Source organism: Aedes aegypti, chromosome 1, assembly GCF_002204515.2.
Source record: "Aedes aegypti strain LVP_AGWG chromosome 1, AaegL5.0 Primary Assembly, whole genome shotgun sequence".
Taxonomy (NCBI): Eukaryota; Metazoa; Arthropoda; class Insecta; order Diptera; family Culicidae; genus Aedes; species Aedes aegypti.
Genome location: NC_035107.1, coordinates 47292568 through 47317922, shown reverse-complemented (window position 1 = coordinate 47317922; position 25355 = coordinate 47292568). Strand labels below are relative to the sequence as shown.

Below are 25355 nucleotides of genomic sequence, written 5' to 3'. Positions count from 1 at the left end.
TAACTAAACACCACTGCCGAAGTGAATCAAACGTGTCATGAATTTGTTCCGGATCCTTACTCAGGAAAATGCACTAATTCGTATGTATTTGATTAAGTTGCTTTTGTAAAAGTTAGCTATAGCTAATTGTAGAATTCATCTGAGAAATGGTTATTTCGTATTGCTTAGCTAAAAGTGCTGTTTTACAGAATGATCTAAAACATCTGGGTGGGACCAATTAAAACACATATAACGTTCACATAATGATTCTTTTATTGCCTTCCCAACACAATAACATCCCCTACTCTCTTCTATTACTTCTTATAGCCCCTTCGGTGATTATCATACTCATAGTTCTTCATCCACTGCTTCAGGTTGGACTTTCCGCGCAGCACGGCCGACCGCGAGTCCACATCCCTCATCACGAAGGGCGAATACCCCGCGGTATAGTCATCCCCCAGCGCATTGGTCTTCGCCTTGGCCTTGGCGGATATTCTCTGCTGCGGCAGCGGTTGGTCCTCGAACATCAACGGATTGGTGGCGTGTTTCCCACCATCGAATTTGGCCACCGGACGATTCTTGTAGCGGGCTGTGAGGGGGCGACGAGTGTTGATGTGAATCACCTGTTGGCCATCCGCATCCAAAGAGACGGCGACTTTTTTGAGGGTGTTGTTTCCACAGTTGGGACAGAACCGTTTCGTGGAGTCCGGGGTGGTTTTGAAGCATGCGTAACAACGGAGAATGTAGGTTCTGGCATGTTTGATGACGCGACCGTCCAGGGCCGCTATGTGGAGTCCTATCTGTTTCAGGACGTTCTGCATGGCGAAATCCGTGGTCATACAAGCGACTGGAGAGGCACTTTCTTCTAGTAGATCCGTACCGTAGTCTCGTTTGATTTCCTTAATATTCGATGGAGTAATCCAGCCTTCGTCGTCGTCATCATCCTCGTCTTCCGCTTGTCCAGCTTCCTCTTCATCCTCCGACATGTCCTCTTCATCTTCTGCTTCCTGTGGTTCGATCTTTTTCAGGATTTGTTCCTCCAATTCCTCCGCTTCATCTGAGCATAGTTCCGCAAGCTGCTCCACCAGTTCTTCGGAACTTTCCTCAATCTCCATCGCTGGTTCATCATCTCCCTTCTCCACAGATCCGCTTGGGCCAGCTTCCGTTTCAGCCTTCTTCCCTTCGTAGAAACCCAGCACCTTCCCGGTCCCCACGAGCTCCTGCGGCTTCTGTCCGGAAGACACGGTCTTGGCAGGCTTAGGTTCCTCCCTTAAGTGTTCCGTTCCCACATGTTCCTTCTCCAGTTGATAGGTCAAAGCCAGCACCTTCAAATCCACCAACGAAAGCGAAGCAAAATCGCCGGTCTTTTTAGCGAAGTTGGTCACCTTGGCCAGAACTTCCGAGTCTGGTTCCCGCACCTGGAGACTGTATGGCAGCACCACCAGCCGCTTCAGCTGGCGATCGTTTTTTATCTCGTCCACAACGCCCTGCACTGTGTAGCAGTTCTCCGCCAAGTCCTACACCGGAATCAAAACAAACCTGAATCACTGAACTCCCACTTCGGATTATTCCGGAAATCTTACCTGCAGCGGAGCATTTTTGATGAATGCGGACGTATCGACCACCAGATGGGTAAACTTGGACATTTTTACCGTATTTTCTCGAATTTATCGAAATATTTGAACGATTTTACAGGAAAAACATTGCAAGCACGTGATATCGGCTGTTGCAAAGAACAAGAAAGTGTTTGTTGTGACGTTTGAACGCGAAGCGAAATGTCAAAAATCAACGAGCTGAGTGCCATAAAACAAAATTATGGCATCCAGCGCGGGGTAGAACCGGAAGCAGAAGGTCCGAGCAGAGTTTTCACTTCTGTGGGAAGTATTGAAATTTGGTTGAATTTATTTAATGGGGAAAATCATGATTTTGTTGAATAATTTTCTTACAGAATGAATTTACTCTGGCATAACCGGTGATCTCGCCCTAAAAGCCATTGTTAACCGAGTGTGTAGCTTATTGTTACCGAGCGAACGAATGAATTTACACGTTATTGAACAATGCTACGATGAAGGGCTCATTCACAAATTTCATAACGCTAAAAGGGGTGGGTGGGTGACCTAATGATGTTATGGTTCATACAAAAAAATATAGAATATTCATACAAAAAGCGGCACAAGGGGGTGGGTGGTTGTCAAAAATGGTCATTTTCGGCGTTATGAAATAAATTAATAAACCCGAAGAGAAGAGCCTCCTCTATCTCCCAGTGGTGATAGTTTTCATCCTGGACCAATTATTCGCTTAGAAACAAGAAGCTACACTTCCAGTTACCAATGGCTTTTAGGGCGAGATCACAAATTATGCGAGAACTATAGTTAATATATTAAAGGTTTGCTGTTGACAAAAAAAGTAATCGATTATCACGATGCAAAGAAAATGTTTTCCCAGAAATCTCCCATAACATATTATGATATGATCTCGCTTGCTTTTTGCATTTTGCGTTGTTTTTATGCAAATAACTGGACCAAGCTAAAAACCCTGGGGGTGAAATGAGCCAATAATTAGCTACCCAACATTGATTCAACATAGCGTCCAGTGTCTTTGTTTTGATTCTTTTGAGATTAACAAAACATATGATATCTCGCATAACTTATGATTTCGTCCTAAAAGCCATTGGTAACCGAGTGTGTAGCACGTTGTTATGAAGCAAAGGAATGGATCAAAAACTATCACCACTGAACGATAGAGGAGGATCTTCTCTTCATCGTTGCATTGCTAAATAACGTGTACATACATTCGTTTTCAAGTTACAATGAGCTTTATACTTGGTTACCAATGGCTTTTAGGGCGAGATCAGAAATTATGCGAGATGTTGGATAGGAGACATCAATGATACCTTACTGATGCGTAAAACATTCAAAAAAATGTTGAAAAGAGGAAAAGCGTCATCGAATACGACGATTCAATGCAATATATTTAATTGCCATAAACTAGCACTAGCAGCACATGAGCCGTATATTATTTATACGGTAGAAATCAAGACCAACATTTATTTATTTACTCAAAAATCAGGAGCAAGTTAGAGCAAACCAACCAGAAAGTGGGTACACGCAAAAAAATTGTGCGGTAAAAACTACCATATTAGAGCAACTTTAACGGTGCGCGACTAAACTAAATTACACAGAGTTGCTCGCTGTCACTATCAACGTTTAAAATTTGCTGATTTGTACAGGCCGACTGCGATACAATTCGGATCAATCTATATCACATCAACATCATGCTGTCTACTCCATCACCAGTGCAATGATGGCGATAGACTATGGATATCATTGATGGGTTAAGTTTAGCCTTAAATTAAGCAAGTAAAATGGCGCGGCAAATGGCTGGGCATGGCGTACCATTGGTACCTCGCGTACCTGCAGGAATAAAATAGACCCCTTTGTGCGGTCCTTAGCCTCTTGCCCAGCAACTCCTATCCCTACCTCCTCGTGGTACTGGCCGGGGTACGAGTAACCTTGGGGAAGATCGGGTAACCAACCCCCGGTGGGAACTTTGGTCGTATGCTGACAGAGAAGGGGGGTTTGCTTTTGCTTTTGCTTCTGCAAGCCTTGAGCGTCTGTACTCCATCTTAGGAGCGGCTCACAACAGCGTCTGTTCCCCATGTCAGGGGCGGCTGATCATCGTCTGAGTGCCAGAGCAGGACCCTAAGCTAAACTGCGCAATATGGCCCTCCGAACATTTAGGGGGAATGGTCCTCCGGAAATCTAGGGGGTTGGTGTCAGGCCCTGCAAGCCAACCGTAAAAACACATCAGCACAGGAACGTCAACGAGAGAATACGGACCGGAACAATCGGCAAAGACCACAGCGACGAAAATGGACTAGCGATTGGAAACTCGGTACGTGGAACTGCAAATCTCTCAACTTCATTGGAAGTACTCGCATACTCTCCGATGTACTGAAGACCCGCGGTTTCGACATCGTAGCGCTGCAGGAGGTGTGCTGGACAGGAGCATTGGTGCGAACGTTTAGAGGTAATCATACCATCTACCAGAGCTGCGGCAACACACGCGAGCTGGGAACAGCTTTTATAGTGATGGGTGATATGCAAAGGCGCGTGATCGGGTGGTGGCCGATCAATGAACGAATGTGCAAGTTAAGAATCAAAGGCCGATTCTTTAACTTCAGCATAATCAACGTGCATAGCCCACACTCCGGAGGCACTGATGATGACAAGGACGCATTTTACGCGCAGCTCGAACGCGAGTACGACCGCTGCCCAAGCCACGACGTCAAGATCATCATAGGAGATTTGAACGCTCAGGTTGGCCAGGAGGAGGAGTTCAGACCGACGATTGGAAAGTTCAGCGCCCACCGGCTGACGAACGAGAACGGCCTACGACTGATAGATTTTGCCGCCTCCAAGAACATGGCCATTCGTAGCACCTATTTCCAGCACAGCCTCCCGTATCGGTACACCTGGAGATCACCTCAGCAGACAGAATCGCAAATCGACCACGTTTTGATCGATGGACGGCACTTCTCCGACATAACCGACGTCAGAACCTATCGTGGCGCCAACATTGACTCCGACCACTACCTGGTGATGGTGAAACTGCGCCCAAAACTATCCGTCATCAACAATGTACGGTACCGACGCCCGCCCCGGTACAATCTCGAGCGGCTGAAACAACCGGATGTCGCCAATGCGTACGCGCAGCATCTTGAGGCATGAGGGCGAGCTCGATAGGGCCCCTCTTGAGGACTGCTGGAGGACAGTCAAAGTAGCCATTAAAGACGCTGCCGAAAGCGTTGTCGGATATGTGGAACGGAGCTCAAGAAACGATTGGTTCGACGAGGAGTGCCAAGAGGTTTTAGAGGAGAAGAATGCAGCGCGGGCTGCAATGCTGCAGCATGGTACGCGGCAAAACGTGGAACGATACAGACTGAAGCGGAAACAGCAAACCCGCCTATTCCAGGACAAAAAGCGCCGCCTGGAAGTGGTGGAATGCCAAGAGATGGAGTTGCTGTACCGTTCTCGAGAAACGCGGAAGTTCTATCAGAAGCTCAACACATCCCGCAAAGGCTTCGTGCCGCGAGCTGAGATGTGCCGGGATAAGGATGGGAGCATCTTGACGGACGGACGCGAGGTGATCGAAAGGTGGAAGCAGCACTACGATGAACACCTGAATGGCGCAGAGAACACAGGCACAGAAGGTCAGGACAGCGAAGGCGATGGCTACGTCAGCACAGCGGACAGCGGAAATCAACCAGCTCCCACGATGGGGGAAGTTAAGGATGCCATTCAACAGCTCAAGAACAACAAGGCCGCTGGCAAGGATGGTATCGGAGCCGAACTCATCAAGATGGGGCCCGGACAGGTTGGCCGCTTGTCTGCATCGGCTGATAGTCAGAATCTGGGAAACGGAACAGCTACCGGAGGAGTGGAAGCAAGGCGTTATATGCCCTATCTACAAAAAGGGCGACAAACTGGAGTGTGAAAATTATCGTGCAATCACCATCCTAAACGCCGCCTATTAAGTGCTATCCCAGATTCTCTTCCGTCGTCTATCACCTATAGCAAACGAGTTCGTGGGAAGTTATCAAGCAGGTTTCATCGACGGCCGCTCGACAACGGACCAGATCTTTTCCGTGCGGCAAATCCTCCAGAAATGCCGTGAGTACCAGGTCCCTACGCACCATTTGTTCATCGATTTCAAGGCGGCATACGATAGTATCGACCGCATAGAGCTATGGAAAATCATGGACGAGAACAGCTTTCCCGGGAAGCTCACAAGATTGATCAGAGCAACGATGGACGGTGTGCAAAACTGCGTGAAGATCTCGGGCGAACACTCCAGTTCGTTCGAGTCTCGGCGGGGACTACGACAGGGCGACGGACTTTCGTGCCTGTTGTTCAATATTGCGCTTGAAGGTGTCATGCGGAGAGCCGGACTTAACAGTCGAGGCACGATTTTCACGAGATCCGGACAATTTGTTTGCTTCGCGGACGACATGGATATTATTGGGAGAAAATTTGAAACGGTGGCAGATTTGTTCACCCGCCTGAAACGCGAAGCAACAAGAGTCGGGCTAATGGTGAATGCGTCGAAAACAAAGTACATGCTGGTTGGCGGAACTGAGCGCGACAGGACCCGCCTAGGAAGCAGCGTTACGATAGACGGGGATACCTTCGAGGTGGTGGACGAGTTCGTCTACCTCGGATCCTTGTTGACGGCTGACAACAATGTTAGTCGGGAAATACGAAGGCGCATCATCAGCGGAAGTCGTGCCTACCATGGGCTCCAGAAGAAACTGCGGTCAAGAAAGATTCACCCCCGCACCAAATGCACGATGTACAAAACGCTCATAAGACCGGTAGTCCTCTATGGGCATGAGGCGTGGACTATGCTCGAGGAGGACTTGCAAGCTCTTGGGGTTTTCGAACACCGAGTGCTAAGGACGATCTTCGGCGGCGTGCAGGAGAACGGCGTGTGGCGGCGAAGGATGAACCACGAGCTCGCTCAACTCTACGGCGAACCCAGTATCGTGAAGGTAGCTAAAGCTGGAAGGATACGCTGGGCAGGGCATGTTGCAAGAATGCCGGACAACAACCCTGTAAAGATGGTGTTCACCACGAATCCGGTCGGAACAAGAAGGCGTGGGGCGCAGCGAGCTAGGTGGATTGACCAGGTACACCAGGACCTGGAGAGCGTGGGTCACAGTCGAGGATGGAGAGAAGCGGCCATGAACCGAGGGAATTGGCGAAATATTGTTGGCGAGGCTTTATCAAGATAATTGATGTAAAGCCAAATAAGTAAGTAAGTAAGTAAGCAAATAAAATGACAAATTATCAGTACGATATTTTTGACAGTGCTGCAGATAGATTGAAACTGTATGTTGGTCACTGAAAAACTATAATAGCATGGATAATTACCACGTGATCACTCATTCTGCAGTGATTATGATCTAGAGTGCGCTGTCGCATCATTGCTGTTGGTTGTCAAATCAAAGCGATATTGATAGCTCGCAAGTGATATTGATAGTTTTAGAGCATCAGCCATCAGCTGATATGATTGATATTAAACAACTCTGAAATTACATTGCGCAGCATCATTACGCTGATTCGTACCGGGCGCTGCTAACCGGGTTAGCAAAAAGACAGCGCTGCGTTCGGGAAGTATTGGGTGAGCAAATTTAATTGCGCGATAGTAGCGCTGCTATTCGATTTTAATTTAAGCATACAGTGGGAGTTCTGAGATTCTGGTAAGAATTTTGAAAATTTGATGCGCATAAAGTGGAAATTATGAAATTTTGGGAATTCGGGTAAAATTTCAAGGTTTTTTAAAAACACTAGGAATCTGATGCGATTATTGGAAATCTGGGAGAAATTTTTGAAATATTCGATTCCTCGAAAGAATTTATCTTTCAGGATTTCACCTCGAATCTTTGGGATTCCAATCAGAAACTTTGAGATTCCAACTGGAATTCTTGGGATTTCAACCAGAACTCTTGGTATTCCAACCGGAATCTTTAGGATTCCAACCAGATTCCAACTGGAATCCTCGGGATTCCAACCGGAATCCTTGGGATTCCAACCAGAATCCATGGGATTCCAACCGGAATCCATGGGATTCCAACCGGAATCCATGGGATTCCAACCGGAATCCATGGGATTCCAACCGGAATCCATGGGATTCCAACCGGAATCCATGGGATTCTAACCGGAATCTATGGGATTCCAACCGGAATCTATGGGATTCCAACCGGAATCCATGGGATATCAACCCAATTTTTAAATTAAAGTTTAAACATGATATTTGAGCGGAAAATATTCCTAAAGTAGTTGCAGTAAGATGCTCTTTCGTGTTATTGAATAAAAACAAGATTTCATTAAAAATTTTAGGACCCAATTGCATTTATTTATTTATTTATTTCGTCAAGCATAGGTAGACTACATACAATAATTACAATACTTTCTTACATGCTATGGATTACTTCTATAGTTCTTTAGTTGTGTTTTAAGCTGCTCTTTGGACATAGTAATGCCAATGAATTCGCAATGTACATTATACTGACGCATCATAAGGTTTATTGGTCCGTTTTGAGCATAATGCGTTCTGCATGATTTTTCTGAAAATAATTTTCTTGATCTTAAATGCCGAGAGGGTGTGTAGAAGTTTAGTTGAGAAAGAAGTGCAGCAGATTCTACACGGCTCGAAATAATGTTGTTTATAAAGAGAATCATTCCATAACACCGTTGACGCTATGACGGATCCCTGTAGTAACTTGTCCGTATGAACATGAAACTATTGAGAACCAGAGCTACCGGTCCAAAGCCCGGATAAAGTGTGGATGGTTGTGATGGTTGTTATCCATGGCCATCATGTAAAGAAAATGGATACAGTGGGGACCGAAATCCGTTCAGTCTCGAAATCGTAGACGTACGAATCTCGGCCCCCCACAATGAACCCCAACGCCAAGGTGTGATGCGACCCGTGCCGATGGAAGAATGGTTGAGGGGGTTTCATAAATGCTCAATCACACACGGAGCCTGAAGAGCACCAGGGCGAACTCTTCAGTATGAAGCTCTTGCTGCATTATGGCAGGGTAATGATGCAGTTGACCTTTATTTCCCTAGCGACTCGTGGGACCAACAAAATGAATACCAGTGTTAGCAAACCAATCAAAGGTGACGACTGCCTCACACAGTCGGAAAAGATGGAAGTGGAGAACTCATTAAGCCAGCTTGGGCTTACAGAAGACCAGCTACTGTGCAGTTCTCAAGAGGAGATGGAATCTACTCCGTCCCAGAAACCCAACGCACCGGGCAAGTCCAGCGCGGGACATTCAGAAGATCCTGGTATCCCCTCGTCGATTGAATCGGTGAACACGGACGACGACAATGATGATGGAATCAAGGTCGTTATCAACACCCCTAAACCTGTACCATCCAAAAAAGGACCCAAAATGGACGATCCTATGGATGGTGAGGAAGCTGAAGGCAATGTAACTCCCAGAAAAAACCTAACGCGCTCACAAAGGAAGCAGCTCAAAGCTCTCCGGGAAAGCGGACTATGCCGAAATGAGGCTTTATCCAAAATCCTGGCAAAAGAGGGTACTGTGCTTGCTTCTTCTAAGCGAACGAGAAACGACCTTGATAAATCTGCAACGGTTGAAGAGGATTCAAAGCCGAAGAAGATGAAACACCAGTTAGATCCCCGAGAGCGCGCTGAAAAATCCTCAAGCTCAGTGCCACAAAAAGGTGGGTCCAAACGACAAGCCACTGGTCAGAGCTACAGCGATATGACCAAGCGTGTGAAGGTCGGGATAATACCCAAAGACTTTCCAACCGCCCAGTTCACGACGGCTCAACTAGACGTTCTACAGGATGCTCTGTTGCTTAAAGTGGAACAACAGCGTGATGAGCCACTGAAACCCAAATTCTGTAACCTTGTCTACAAATCTGGCTACATGGTTCTAATTTGCAAGGATCAAGAGACAGCTGAGTGGGTGAAAGAAATAACACCTTCAATAAATACCTGGGAAGGTGCTGAGTTGGTTGCACTGAACGAGGAAGACATTCCCCGCCAAGAGCTTCTTCGAGCATTCTTCCCTCAAAGCTCAACCTTTGCGGACGAACGCATTAAGGCTCTCATAGAGAGCCAGAACGGGTTGAAAACAACAAATTGGCGTATCGTGAAAAGGTCCATCCTCAATGACATCCATGTCGAATGGATCTTTACGTTAGATGGATCGTCAATGGACATGCTGTCGAAGTCCAAGTTCATCCTCAACTACCGATTTGGAGAAATCCAGTTGAGGAAAATTAAGAGGACACCCTCCGTTTCCAACCACAAGCCGAATAATGAGCTGGCCCAAGAAAATTCTGAGGAAGCCCCTGATTCAAACAGTGGTAAAAGGAACGCAATTTCTCGCCCAAAGACCACCATGAAGGCTAGCGTGTCCGCTCCTAAAGGAAAAGTTCCGAGCTCAGCTTCAATTCCCTGCTCAAGTGGTACCAACCCAAAGGTATCTAAAACTAGCAGTGGAAAAGAAATGAGTGAAGTCTTGACCACAGGGGCGAAACTCGCAGGCCTGGATGTGATGGGTGGGAAAAACAAAGTTCTGAAACCTAACCCGAAACAAAACCGTGATGACCCGCAACATCCAAAGAAGGGCGATACTCGCCTGGATAAAAGCGGAACTCCTAAATATGGCGCTTAAGGCAGTTCAAGTGAATCTCCACCACGCACAGAGTGCAACAGATGTACTCTGTCGGAGATTCACAAAAGAAAAATTGACGGTGGCGCTTATTCAGGAGCCGTGGGTCAATAAAACCAGGATACTAGGTATTCAACTAAACTCATGTAAGTTGGTATATGATGATAGCCAGCTATCTCCAAGAGCGGCTATCTTAATACGCAATAACACTAAATGTTTTCCTATTACAGAATTCATTAAAAAAGACATCGTGGCAGTCAGGATGGAGGTGCCCACCGCTAGGGGAAAATCTGAGATCCTCATGGTTTCAGCGTATTTTTCTGGCGATGCGGAGAATATTCCTCTACCAGAGATAGCTGCGATTGTCCATTACAGCCGTATCCACAACATCCCGTTCGTCATTGGTTGCGACGCGAACGCGCATCACACCGTATGGGGAAGTACAGATATCAACACCAGAGGTGAGTATCTTTTACAGTTTCTTTCCTCCAAAAACATCAATATATGCAATGTTGGCGACAAGCCTACATTTTCAAACTCCATTCGACAGGAAGTGTTGGATTTGACTTTATGTAGTCCATCTATTTCTGACAAAATAAAAAATTGGCATGTTTCTGATGAAACATCAATGTCAGACCACAAACACATAATATTCGACTAGGAAGGGGGTCTAACGATAGAAAGAACGTTTAAAGATCCTAAGAAAACTGATTGGGAAACCTATTCAGCAATTCTCCAATCTGAATCATACATAATTGAAAATAATATTAAATCCATAATGCAGTTGGAATCGGCGTCCGCCTGCATTAAAAACAAAATTCTTAATGCTTATCAAGAGAGTTGCCCGACTAGAACAACTAGTTCGAGTAGAGATGTTCCATGGTGGAACAAAACTCTAGATAAGCTCAGAAAAACAGCGCGTAGAGAATTTAACCGCGCTAAGCGTACTTCCGATTGGAGCCTATACAAAAAAGCTCTAACAGACTATAATAAGGAGCTAAGGCGCTCAAAACGGAAATCATGGGTTAGTATGTGCGAGAACATAGAGATGACCCCCGTGGTAGCCAGGTTCAAAAAACACTCTCAAAAGAACACTCCAATGGTCTGGGTAGTATCCGTAGAGTCGACGGTTCATTCACTGTAGAGGCAAGCGATACAGTGAGTGAAATGTTAAGAATTCACTTCCCTGACTCAATTCCTCAATCAAGAATAAGTGACAAAGGTACTGAGATTGCTGTTTCAGTCCCACAAGAGACCATATCTTTGGTTTCTGGGACAAAAAGAGACGCAATTAAGGTTGCCAAAGAAGCTTTTACTTGTGCCAGAGTTGAAAGGGCTGTGAGATCTTTTGAGCCATTCAAATCTGCTGGCATGGATGGGATCTTCCCAGCGTTAATCCAAAAAGCGGAGAAAACGCTAATCCCACACATGGTAGAGATTTTTAGGGCGAGCTTGATTTTAGGGCATATTCCAGATGATTGGCGTCAAGTTCGAGTTGTCTTCGTTCCTAAAACAGGTAAAAAAGACAAAACAAATCCCAAAGCATTTAGGCCGATCAGTTTGTCATCCGTGATGCTTAAAACCATGGAAAAGGTATTGTGCGAATACATAAATTCTAAATTTATGAAAGCAATGCCTCTTTCACAACACCAATTTGCGTATCAGAGTGGCAAATCCACGATCTCAGCACTACATTCGTTAGTCAATAAGATCGAAAAAACTCTACAAGCTAAAGAAATCGCTCGCTGAAACCAAGTATGATTATGTGGATCTATAAAACCATTGTTCGTCCTAGAACAACTTATGCTTCTCTTATCTGGTGGCCTAAAACAAAAGAGGCTACGGCAAGGGCAAAGCTATACAAAATCCAACGTATTGCCTGTATAGCAATTACTGGTGCAGCATGCAGTACACCCACCTCTGCCTTAGACGCGATGCTTAATCTGCCCCGGCTGGATCAATTCATAAAGCTGGACGCTGAGAAAAGTGCGTTGAGGCTGAAACAAACAAAAACCCTACTATCAGGTGATCTTACGGGTCACCTCAGTATATTAAATGAATTTTCTATAAATCAAATTGTAGAAAAGTGTAGTGACAGGATGGAAATGGTAGTCAACTATGACATACCCTATAAGGTGATCATGTCTTCTCGTCAAGGGAAGAAGGTGGACCCAACATCCCTCCAGGGTCTATTAAATTTTACACAGATGGTTCCAAAATGAATAATCTGGCAGGTTCTGGAGTCTACGGACCCCGAACAAAAACCTCAATTCACTTAGGACAGTGGTCTACAGTATTTCAGGCAGAAATATATGCTATCTTAGAATGTGCGTTACTATGCCTGAAGAGGAAATACAGACACGCAAGTATATGTATTCTCTCCGACAGCCAAGCGGCTCTTCAGGCGCTTAACGTTCAACGCTCCGTCATCGTAATCATCGTCATCATCGAAACTTCAAAAGCAGTTTTTCTATCCAAAACTGAAAATACTTCGATGAAAATGTGTTCACTGTGTTTCGGTGGGAGAATAGAATACAGTGAACACATTTTCTTGTAAATTTTCTTGATTTTGAACGAAAAAACTGCTTTTTAAAATTCCGAAATCAATGACGGATCCTGCCCCCTTAACACTTACAGGTGTAACTCAAAACAAGTGTGGGAATGCATTCTAGCTTTGAAAAAACTAGCTCTCTGCAATCGAGTTAACTTATATTGGATCCCAGGGCATGCGGGTCTAGAGGGAAACGAAATTGCTGATGAGCTGGCCAGAAACGGATCTGCTAATAGGTTCACTGGCCCCGAGCCATTTTTCGGAATATCAGACAGTTTCTTAAAAATGGAACTGAACAACTGGCTGGTTAGCCAGACCTCATCAAACTGGGATGCATCTCCTAATACGAGTCAGTCAAAAAGGCTTGTAAATATAAACCCAAAGAAAACCCAACAACTATTAGGTCTCAGCAAAAAGGATCTCAGTTTATACACTGGTCTAGTAACAGGACACTGCCCCAGCAGATACCATTTACAAAAGATCGGTGTTGTTCAAAACTCCAACTGTCGCTTCTGTGACGATGAGCGAGAAACATCAGAACACCTTATCTGCTATTGCAGTGCACAAATCCATCGTAGGTCCAGGATATTTGGTAAGCCCTTCTTAGAGCCTGCCGATATAAGGATCGCAACCCCCAGCAATGTTATAGGCTTTATTAAGCATAATTGCACCAGACTGGGGGAATTCTCACACTACAGCTTAGGACCATTATTTCTCAATAATAAGGTGTTCATGAGCTGAGAAGTACATAGATCATTTAGTGACATACATGTCACTGGATGAACTATTGTGATGTCCCCTTTTACTGTATGTACTATACATACAGTAAAAGGGGACATCACAATAGTTCAAGTTAATTGGACGCAGTGATTCAACACCCGATAAAGAAGGAAAAAAAAAAAGAGAATCATTGCGAATTCCCGGCGTTGCTTAAGTGTTTCCAAGTTGATGAGCATGCAGCGTGCTTCATACGACGGAAGTGGCAGTACAGTCCAATTCAATTTTCGAAGGGCGTATAAAAGGAATTGCTTCTGTACTGATTCTATGCGTTCTTCGTGTACAATGTGTGTATCCCATGTGCGGTTTTCGTTGACAGTTGGTGATCGGTTCGCCATGACTTTTGGGAGCTCGGAATCTATTGTGCATTGCGCGATTATTTATCGCGACGGCGATCTTGAAAACTTTTAAAAATGCGTGTAGATCGCCGCAGGTACTTTAAATCGTTTTGGTGTCTTCTGCGCGAATATTCTTAATTGTCCAAGGCGTGATCGCGCAGAAGACACCAAAACGATTTGAAGTACCTGCGACGATCTACAAGCGTTTTTTAAGATAGTCGGTGCGAGAATTTATCGCGCCACGCATAATAAGCCATCCAATATCGATTTCATGCAGAGTATGAAATTTTGATGAAATACGCATATGCTCAGAGAAAACGAGAGTGTTCATTTAATCCCCTACGTTTATTGGACCATCGTTTCAATATTCCATATACAATTTATCGACAATTTGACCAAACATATAATATTAATAACTTTTATGGCTTTAATTGATAGGTCGATAAGCTAAATAATTTCTAAGAATTTTCAAATTCTGGCAATTTGTGACTATGGACCAATGCATGAGTTCACTAATTTGACGTTTAAGAGGTGCCAAATTCATTAGTTTATTATTGCCGGTGCGGTGAAAAGTTAGAACCGTTTTCTTGCCGAAGTGTGGCTTTTCTCAGAATCCATACGAAATACCTAACTTGGGAAGTGGTGCATTCGATTCGCATCTGGATGCGCTCTAATGCGCCTTGCTTTCGAAGTAGGTTATTGTGGCGCTCTTTTTAAATCCAAATCCAGCGCGCTGCAGCGGCGGCAATAACGGATAGAAAATATGCGCGCAATAGGGCGATATTCAAAACTGAAAAGGCAATAGATGGCTCTTTTTCAATTGTAGTAAACACGAAATCCTGAAGCAAAGAAAGCATCACGGAAGATGAACTAAACACAAAAAGTTATGTATTCACTTTACACTTGATTTCTAGTCACTACTTTTTTGATCCAGTTTCCTAATTGCAAGCAATTTACGATTTTCATTATTTTTTTATGGGCTCAGATAGCCGTAGCGGTAAACGCGCAGCTATTCAGCATGACCAAGCTGAGGGTCGTGGGTTCGAATCCCACCGGTCGAGGATCTTTTCGGGTAGGAAATTTTCTCGACTTCCCAGGGCATAGAGTATCTTCGTGCTTGCCACACGATATACACATGCAAAAATGGTCATTGGCGATTGGCATAGTAAGCTCTCAGTTAATAACTGTGGAAGTGGTCATAAGAACACTAAGCTGAGAAGCAGGCTCTGTCCCAGTGGGGATGTAACGCCAGAAAGAAGAAGAATTATTTTCGATACGTTTCGACAGTTCTCCGACTACCATTCTTCCATGCGCTTGTGTTGAAAGTTTGAGAAATTTGAGAATCCAGCGTAGCGCGATCAGTGGTGGAATACAAACAACAGTATCGTCGCTCGGCGGCCAGTGAAAGAAAATGAATGTTCGAAAGGTTGTTGCCTATACTTGTTGACGCTGGAGCCAACTGTTAGCGTTTAAAAACGAAATAAACAGTCGTTGGCCTATTCAAACGCAACGTCAAAATTCAAGTAGGCTCGTTCGCTAAGGACGTGAATGTTCCAAATTTGCTAAATCTGAAACATTTGCTTGTTTTCATAATGACTGCGACGGTATTTCGCGTTATTGCTGTTCGCATTTGACGTGCAAATCCAGTCTAACTGCGCTTCAAACGCGGTAACACAAAGTAACCAAAGGATACTAAGCAACCATAATCCATATCACCGCCAACCTAGCAAAGAAAACCAATCTTTGACATCGCCTTCCTTGTTAAAAATCTTACCGCATTTGGTGTTCCCGCATTTGATATTTGCATTTCAAACGCACACAGCAATACAAAAAAATGTGATTCCTGGAAAATTCAGAGCAATCTATCGGAAAATGTTCCATCAAATTCATCCTAGTCACCCGAGATATTGTTGTACCATCTGTCTGTCATGGACCAATGCACGAGTTGACTTTGGACCGATGCACGAATTTACAATTTGACGTTTGAGTGGTGCCGTGTTATTTACGTGACCATGGCAATGAGTGAATTCGGCAGCGCTCAAACGTCAAATTAGTGAATGGACCTATGCACGAGGTCACTAATCTGACGTTTTAGCGGTGCCAAATTCACTCGATGCCGTAAATAACACGGCACCGCTCAAACGTCAACAGGTGAACTCGTGCACTGGTCCATTGTGCAGATTTTATTTGTTGTAAATACCAAATGCCTACAGCTTCTGGTTGCCTACAGCTTCGGATACATAATATTTATGTATAACAAAACTTATAAACTTTGTTATGTTGGTAAACTATTTCTTTATCTGCCATAAATTTAAATCATGTTCAATGAACATCAATAAAAAATGCATGTATTCAGGGTTGACACATACACAGATTAATCTGTTTTTACAGATTTTCTCAAAAACTTTCTGTAAAATACAGACATACAGATTCTGTACAAATTTCGCAGATGACAAAATGATGCAGATTTATACAAGTTTTTAAGTAAAAAAAAATACATATAGGGTAGAAGTACCAATTATGGCTATAGTACCAATTATGGCAATAGTGGGAACAAAAAGAGATTTTTCTTATTGTTTCACTAGACTATAATGGCTTATATTCACAGGAATGATTAAACTATTTGTTTTTGATGGTAACTAAACCTTGAAAAGAACATTCGTGCAATAAACTTCGAAAAATGAACATTTGAAAATTTTGCCTCACATATATGTCACCTTCTTAGCAGTTGGCTAAGGGACCTCCGTTACGAAATGTATGTTTTCATCCTGATAAACTGTTTCAACCGATGAATGTATGTTGCCTAGTGAGAACAAATGAATAAATTTAGTTGGTATGCAATCAATTCTACTGTTTAAAGTTGGAAATCGTGTTATTTCCACTATGTCGATAACTGGTACAAAGAGTGTATGAGAGCCCAATTATGGCAATACTCTGGTGGCGGTTTGTTTACATTTTTTGATCAGTGAAATAAAAGAAGTAAAGCTATTTTACGGGTGACTTCCACGACGGGACGGTTCGGTAAGGCATTATCTTCATGTTTTGTACTCAATTACTAAGATTTTTCAATCACACGTTCGAAAACGTTCGCGAGCGGAAGATGCTAATTTCATGGTAGAGAGGGGTTTTCAGCGACACTCGATTTTTGAATTTTCCCTCTTTTTTGATAAAAATTGGCACTGGAAAGGTAATGTGAGATCATTGATGCTGTTTTGTATCATAATTTGCATTTACACTACATTTTGACTTCATTTTCGAAAATTAATTTTCTCCCATGAACCCATTGCAAAAAAATGATTTAACATCTATTTAACCCAAAATTTTTGGAAAATTTTATGAGCGGTATCTTTATTACATATTAGCGTTGCATTATCATTCGCTCTTCATGGCGTTTGAGTTCATTTCGTGCAAATATTCGATAGTCCATAATTGGTACACTTTTATGTCGAATGCTAGGAACGCTATTGCCATAATTGGTACAAAGACAACGCTTTTTAAAATCCATTTTTAGAAGCTTAAAGTCAATTTAGTACTAAAACTGTTTAAATCAACAGATTCGCAAGGCTTTAAACTAGTAATTGACACCAACAAGTCATGCTTGCGTTTTAGAAACGCGGTTACAACTTGATTTTTATCACTACTGTTGACATATTGCATCCATAATTGGTACACCTACCCTATATATGTATTTGAAAATTTTAAAATTTGAACTAGGATGTAACAATTATGTATTGAAGTTAAATACTGATACTGATACTAAAAATGCTGATTTTAATGTTGCAACTCTGCATGTAAGCTAATGTGATAATGATAACAATTACTTTCTAAATGCGGGATTTGAGTAAAATGCGGGACATTTCGCGGGACACTTCTCAGCGGGGAACAAATGGTGGAAAGTCCCGCATTTGTCTGGTCACTTTAGGGTAGAATGTGTGCAAGTTAAGATCTTCCAAGAACTTTTTGGAATTTGGGCATATGATTCTACATGAGTGAACGGAGAGCAATTTATCATTTCTATGTAGAAGAATGTCTCACAATACTGCACCCTAGAAGATTGTTATATTTTGAAGAAGAGTTTGTTTAATCCGTTTAAACCGTTTAATCTCGAATAATGTGTTTATTTCAAGCGATTTTGCCTACATTTCGGCGCATTATTTTCAAAGTTAAATTTTGTAATAAACTTATCAAGCTATAAGAATTTCGACATCATTTTCAGATTCAGGAGACCCAAATTTAGTAGATAGGTAAATTTTTATTTCTAAAATCTGCTTTGTGATATGATGATCAATTTCGCCCCAATGTGTCATTTTAATTTTATTATATTAAAGCTATTTTTATGATATGTTAAATATTATTCCATTTAAAACCGATTTCATAAACTGATAAAGATCAATGGAGTACTGGTTTTGTCGAAATTTATTTGAAAATATTTAAATATTGCATGACTTTCCAACGATTTTCTCCAACCAGAGGTCGCCATCTTGGATTTCAAAATTGGCGTCGGACATCGATTTTCGTCATCCCCTTGTCGTACCCGTTCCGAAAATACCCATATTGCATGGGTTTCCAACGATTTTGCTCATATGGAATGACTCGATGGTTGAATGTTCACTACTTGGAAAAAACAATCAACCAAAAAGCAAACCAATGTTAACAGTAAATGTCAAACTGACTTTGACGCATTGAAGTCTCTGGTTATTGGCATATAACACCCCCATATAATTGGCTCTTTTGTGCAGTGTTGTCATCTATCAGAACATGAAAACTTGAATGCCCGTTTTGGATAGTTCTCAATTCATGCTTAGACTTTGCCTAATATATCGGATCAGTATTGCCACATCTAAAGGTCGCATTTAAAAAAAAATATATCCCTGATTTTTTTATGATAACGGTACTAACAAGATGTTGGGGTGTATCAGCAGCCTGAACAGTGTTCTGTGTACCTTCTATATAAATAAAAATGGAATGATGTTTGTATGTTACGAAATGGCTTGAGAACGGAAGAAGACATCGGAATAGTGGGGAAAACGGGAGAAAAATAATCTGACATTTTCTACACGGGACTTGCATAGCGTTTACCAACAGCCTACTTGATGGCAAGACGAAGTTTGCCGGGACCACTAGTAAGAAATAAATGTAATGTTTGGAATGGAAATTCAGAATTGTTCAGAAACGTTAAGATTGACGATAGGACAGAACTTGAGAATGTCTCAATCAGGTAGCCAGTGCTGCACAAAAGCTACATCAAGGGACACTTTCGGATCTCAACAAAACCTCTACCCGCGGCACAAACGCATTCCTCAACAGCCTTTATTTGAAAATGTAATAAAATATGTAAGACACTGGCGTTTACATGTGTGATGTTCTTGTCCATAATAATACTTTTTCTCTTGTCACTGTATTTTACTCATTTTGCGAATGATTAATTTTATTGTTTTTTTTTTGTTTGAATCTCCGTTCTAATTTGTATGCCGTTTCATTTCTGCTGATGCTTTCCGGTTTTTTCATGTGATGGCTGGTACTATAAGTGGTGATTGTGGTGCTCAAAAGATATTCTGTAGTTGCTGTATTTGCTCGTTTAAAGTGTTAGGAATATTAGTTTGGTAGCTGTTTTTTTGGTACGGATTTTACCGTAGCTGTCAGAAAATGACACATAGAGAGCTTATGATGCGTGTAAAGTTTTTTTTAGTTTATAAGTCGTTAAGTCATATGATAGTTTTGCGCGCTAGCCATGAGATTATGCAAGCATTAGTTTTTTTTTAATGAGATTGATAAATGATGGATAGTGTGTGATGACATAGAAGATTAAACAAGAAGCGAAGATAGATTTATGTTGTGGGATAAGTGTGTAGTAGTGAAATGCATTATCACAATTGCGCGAGACAAAATTCACTTGTTTGGTTGTTTTGTATCAGTTAACAAGATTATCACCAATGTCTTCTTCTAGCAAGATGCGTTTCTTTTATACCGAATGGTGTTTTTACCCGCATGGCTATCGCGATTTTTGTTGTAAATATTAATCCTAACGCTACTCAAAAGTAATCTAGTTTGCACTGAAATATATCATGTATTATAAGCCTATAGAACGATTTTTGGGAAAAAGTTGCAAGTATAAACCGAATGACAGATTGTTTGTTAAGTAATAAACTTGTGTGATAAATACTATGTACAAGTGACGTATATTTTGGAAAAAACTTCCTTTACGGTACTAATTTAGAATAGTTTCGATTCAAGTAAAACTTATCGATTAAGGTTGTGTTCCCGCCAGTTGTGTCAATTGATTACAGTTCTTACTTAAGTGGTGTTAGTCTATGTGGTAGTAAAACTTGATCAAATATCACTTGTTATTGAAGCTAGAGATTCTTTGGAATTCATTTCTTTATCGTATATGAAATTTGAGACCGATATATACTATGGTCCTTTGGGTTGGGTTTTTTGTTTGGTTCAAAAGAAATCGTTTGTTTCTGAAAGACCTAGAGAAAGAACAAATCGAAAGATTATTACAAATTTGGCTGGTCCGAAATGGAAAAGAGAAACGGTATTCTAATAAAAGAAATTAGGAGATCGGATTCGAATACTTTTCAAACAAACAGGAAGCTCGAACGAATGTTATCAGTTCGACTAGGAGAGTGAGAGAGAGAGTATCAATTGAGCGTTAAGAAATGGTCATAACGAGAATTAGAGGAGCGAAAAAAGAGTGAAATTTGCGAAGAAGAGTAGGCTGGATTTGAACAATATACAACCTCGGCTCAATCGGCGCAATCATGCAATGCATTCCATTTTCTCTGTGATTTCTGTGAGACCTTAAGAAATGTAAAATGTGAGCCAAAATGGCGGTGGAGCTTAAAGTGATGAGTAACGTTCTCGGAGCGTGACTATTCGCAGTTGTTGGGTGTTTGTGATTAGGAGTCAAACCTGTTGCTTCGATCTATTCAGTGTGGGTCCATTCATCCCGCAGAAAGAGAACTTGAAGAAAACTTGAATTCGTGAGTCGTTAATAATTGAAACATGCAAAATTGGTGTTGAATCGAGAATTTACAAATGTTGATGAAAAAGTGCCATGAAATTGAAATAGAAGCACGGTGCCTAAAAAAAAGGTGGAAACATATTAATGGCGAGAGAATGATGAAGCGAAATTAATGTGGGCTTGTGTTTTTTGTGGGTGAATTTGCCGATGAACCTAATGAAACAAAATTACCAATTAAGCGGTATCGTACATGGACCTATGCACGAGTTGACTAATTTGGTGTTTGAGCGATGCCGCATTCACTGGTTTCCATGATCACATCAATAACACGGCACCATTAAAACGCCAACGAATGAACTCGTGAATTGGATTATGGACCATGGAAGTTTTAGCGGTGTCGTGTTATTTATTTGACCATTAAAAATAGTGAACTCGTGCATCGGTTCATTTCCAACAGTTGATCGGGCGTTTGCCATCCAAACACTAACGCGTTTAAAATAATGAACCTCGAAAAAATCTCTTTCTTGGCTTCTAATAAGCCAATGAACGAGTCATAAGGTTCATCTGGCAAACGAGTTCATTAGGTACATCTGGCACGTCGTCAAGGTGACGTGTAAAATCTGATGAATGACGTGGTACGAGGCGCTGTTTAAACGTTTCACTACCATAACGTAGCCTACTACGATCCCATTGATCCAGTTTGCGCTCAAACTGCCAATACATTGAACTTCGGTTATTCAAACTTCTTTCCTTCTCCGTCTCTACTTTTGCAGTTACACATGGGACACGAGGCTTAAGTTTACAACAGTACTAGCGGCATACATACATGTATGAGATCGTTTGTCATCGTTTTTGTTTTTATTAGATTAGTATTACAAGTACAATTGAATAGTTATCTACGTCGCAGTTGTACAAAAAATAGTGTGCAGTATATAGACAGCTCTTCTTGGAGATCGCACGCTTTCCGAGTAAATTCCTTCATCATTTCCCTACACTACCTGTGTATTTCCCTTTTTCCTTTTCTCACAATGATACAAAATATAGATTCGCATCTCATCACCGCAGCTTTGATCTGTTCCTGTTTGCTCTTCAAATGTTGTACAGTCGATTACGCTTTCCGCTTCCCATTTAGCTTACTTTTCTCCTCGATCTGTAATTGTTTTTTCTGATATGAAGTGTTTTGTTTTGTTTAAGCAATCATAATTTCTTTAAGGTTGTCTATACTTAGTTTAGTTTGCGAATAGTTTTGCATGAGCTGGAGATCGGTGAGATGGGGTTTCTCTTTTTTTTTCTGATTGAGTAATTGCATTTGTCGTTAGATGTGTGTGTGGAAATACTAGCAAACTTATAAAGCATGGGATTGGGCTCGGATTTTCTGTTTGGTACATTTCTTTTACCACCGGAACCAAGAAGCCAAGTACGCAGCTCAGAATAGTACACAGTTAGTTTCACATTGAGTGAGGGATACTAGCAGCAGTTTTGGGTGACAGCATATTTTTTTTACAGTTGGCATTGGTTTTCTATTCTAATTTTATCACCATATGTAACATTTCCATATGGACATCATTTTCACTTATTTTCATTTGATATCGCCTAAATATGGGAGCCGCTTTTTAATATAAAAAGTGGCGTTCTATTTTGTTTGTTCTTCCCGAACTTTTGCTCACTCAGATGTTTTTTTTTATTATTATTTTTAATGTATTTTTAGAAGGCGTTTGACAAGAACATGTTTTCACTAATGTAGATCAACAACTGTTTGGTTTGGATTTCAATGAATGAAGGCATTTGGCTTGTAAAATTAATAAAAAATGGTATGCTAAACCCCTGGCCCAATTTTAGTACCAAAAGTCTTATTTTGGGAGAAAACCACATGGTTACTCGATTTTTGAATGTTTTTCGTTGGTTTAAGTTCAAAAAACATTTTTTCTGGTGTTTGAGATTTTGCCACATCCCTTGGTTTAAACTCAAGTTTTGGGTGTATTTTGTTTTCCGTGTCCCTTTCGAAATGTCAGATAGGAACAACCCCAGTGTTAAAAAGTTAAACCTCTGTGACTTTTATGTCGACTTAGTGAACGTCAAACATGAACAAAAGTGTCAAGGTTCAAATTTGGACCCATTTTTTAAATTAAAGTTTTAATATGACATAGCCGTTATTCAAGAGGAAAAATTTGCCAAAGTTGTAGCAAGAAAAAACCTAGATTTAAAAAATAAAACTTTAGGACTCTATTGCCGAAATGTCCAGTAAGTATCGTATTCTAAACTCTATGACAAAAGGATGAAAGACAAAACGTCGAAAGGACAAAATGTCGAAAGACAAAAGTCGAATAAGAAAACATAGAAGGGACAAAAACTCAAAAGAAAAATATAGAAAAGGAAAAAAACGGCGAAATGATTTTTTTCACCAAGAAAGTAATGTTCGAAGTTATGTCTTTCGACATTTTTTTTTTCTTGAATCGATATAAATTCCTATTATTCGAATCGTATATATTGTACAAAAATAGGATAAAAAGTGATACAAAAGTATAAGCTTTGAACACTGTGAGGTTTCAAGAAGACAGCCGGAAGTTGGACAAGTTGACCAATATTTCAACCTTGCAGGTGTTGTGAAATTTGAAGAAATCATTGTGTTGCGAACACTAAAAGCAGCGCACATATACCGCAAGCACCCGTCGTCGAAATCGTCGTTGTAGCCACGTGAGCAGATTGCCGTGACAACGGCACACCCGCAATCGTAGCAAGCAGGAAAATTCAAATAAAAAAAGGAAAAGTGAAAAAAATTTCACAGAAGAAGGAAACATTTTGCACATTGTAAAGCATTGTACAATAGTTAAGAAAATTGATTAATAGTGAATATAAATGCGCTTTTGATTATATATCAGCCAATATTACAAATAATTAGTTGTTTGATTCAAATGAGTGATTTGTTTTGTGGGAAATGTTGCACCTGAGCTAAAAGGGGTTTGAAGATTCAGCACTTCATCGTGGAACCTGGTTGGAGCCAGAGCTAGTGATCTTCTCCTCCAATACGCAGTTATCCTAATTCCGGGTCTGTCTACAGGTAAACAAGCTGTCGGTCGATTCCAAATGAGCCACGTTGTAGCACATTGACTATTTTATAACAGAAGTTAGAGAGGAAAGCAATCGAGGAACCATCGGAGAAATTTGTGCAGATGAGGAAAGTTTCGGAAATTTCTGAAAGAGATGCAGAAAAAAAAACTCTCATGAGCGGTTCCTTCACCACCGCTTAGGCCTTAAACTCAATTTAACTATATGGGTAAACGTGGTTTACGGCCTAAGCGAAGGTGAAGAAATCGGTTCTTAGAGGTTTTCTGTATACGATATCCAGGAGGATGTAGTGTACGAATTTTTGGAAGCATGTATCAAAAAGTCAAGAAAATTGTCTTTCCTGAAGGAAGGTCTTCAGGAATATCATTCTTTTTTATGTTCTCCCATAAGGTTTTCCTTCAAGAAAGATGTCTTTTTTAGCTTTTAATGATTTACATTCTTTCAGAAATTCATTCACAAAACATCATACAAACCGCCACGGAAGCCTAATTTCATAAACTTAATTTGAGCGGAACAACTTCCAGAATAATTTTCATTTAGATTACAAAAGAAGAGTACCAGAAAATTTCATACATTTTTTCAAAGATTTTCCCTATGATTTCACGCACAAATTTCTCTTGCGATTTTGAAAAAAAAAAATCGCAGAAAGCTTCTGCCAGGTTTATTCCACACGGGCTTTTGTTTTTGTCACTGAATATATTATTTGTTAACCCTCTAATACCCACATTTTTATTTTCGATCTAAATATCATTTTAAGTTATCTAAAATCGTTTTAAACACGTTTTGGGCAATGATTTATTTTTATTCTCAAATCTTTGAATTTTGGTTTTGGATTTTTAAAATTTTTATTTTTGAACATCCCTATCCTTTTTCAATTTTTCTTGAAGCCCCTTCTAGTTACTGATTTTTGACAATAATAAAAATTCAAGTTTTTTCGGTACTTTAAAAAATATTAAATTTTTAATATTTTTCTGGAAATATTTTTATTTCCCGTGTAATTAACGAAAAAACAGGTTTGAAATTATTTTAATACCACCAAGCTGTTTTTCTATGATAGGTTGATAGTAGAAAAATATAAAAGGTACGATTATTATATTACACGTTAAATAAATCCCATGCATTTGTAGGTTACATAAGAATACAATTTTTCGAACAATTTTAAAAAATACAAAAAAGTTTCAAAAGTCATAAAAAACTTTTCTTATAAGCGAGTAATGAGTCAAGGTTTAAGCCAAAAATTAAATCATTTTGATTTCCAAGCTACGAAAAAATACACAAAATTCCAAAGTGTATCCCGTCTAAAGGCGGGGTTGGGTATTAGAGGGTTAAGGGAAGAAACGTTGTTTTTAGGAATGATTCCTCCTGAAGACTGGAAAGCTTTCTCCTGATGCTAAAAAAGCTCCCTCCTGAAACTTGAAATGCTTCGTTCTGAAGCTGGCAAAGCTTCCTCCTAGAGCT

General features: G+C 41.1%; 2 protein-coding genes across 2 annotated transcripts in view; both read right to left on the bottom strand.

The window, feature by feature from the left end:
- Nucleotides 1-234: 234 nt before the first annotated feature.
- On the bottom strand, nt 235-1741 carry LOC5566773 (RNA-binding protein NOB1). Its single transcript, XM_001651132.2, has 2 exons — nt 1563-1741; nt 235-1496 (listed from the first exon to the last, which is right to left on the bottom strand). The coding sequence occupies exons 1-2, from the start codon at nt 1623-1625 to the stop codon at nt 294-296; spliced, it is 1266 nt and encodes a 421-aa protein (XP_001651182.2). The 5' UTR covers nt 1626-1741; the 3' UTR covers nt 235-293.
- Nucleotides 1742-19154: 17413 nt separating this feature from the next.
- LOC5566774 (contactin-2) overlaps nt 19155-25355 on the bottom strand; it is a 161202-nt gene continuing 155001 nt past the window's right edge. Inside the window, exon 7 of the mRNA XM_021844881.1 lies at nt 19155-20337. Coding sequence (XP_021700573.1) covers nt 20309-20337 — 29 coding nt within the window. The 3' untranslated portion in view covers nt 19155-20308. The remainder of the gene's footprint in view (nt 20338-25355) is intronic.

Bases quoted from the DNA above. Each gene is read 5' to 3' on its own strand.
- LOC5566773 (XM_001651132.2), bottom strand. From the start codon at position 1,625: ATGTCCAAGTTTACCCATCTGGTGGTCGATACGTCCGCATTCATCAAA. The intron at 1,497-1,562 runs GTAAGATTTCCG...ATTCCGGTGTAG, and splicing joins TCAAAAATGCTCCGCTGCAG to GACTTGGCGGAGAACTGCTA.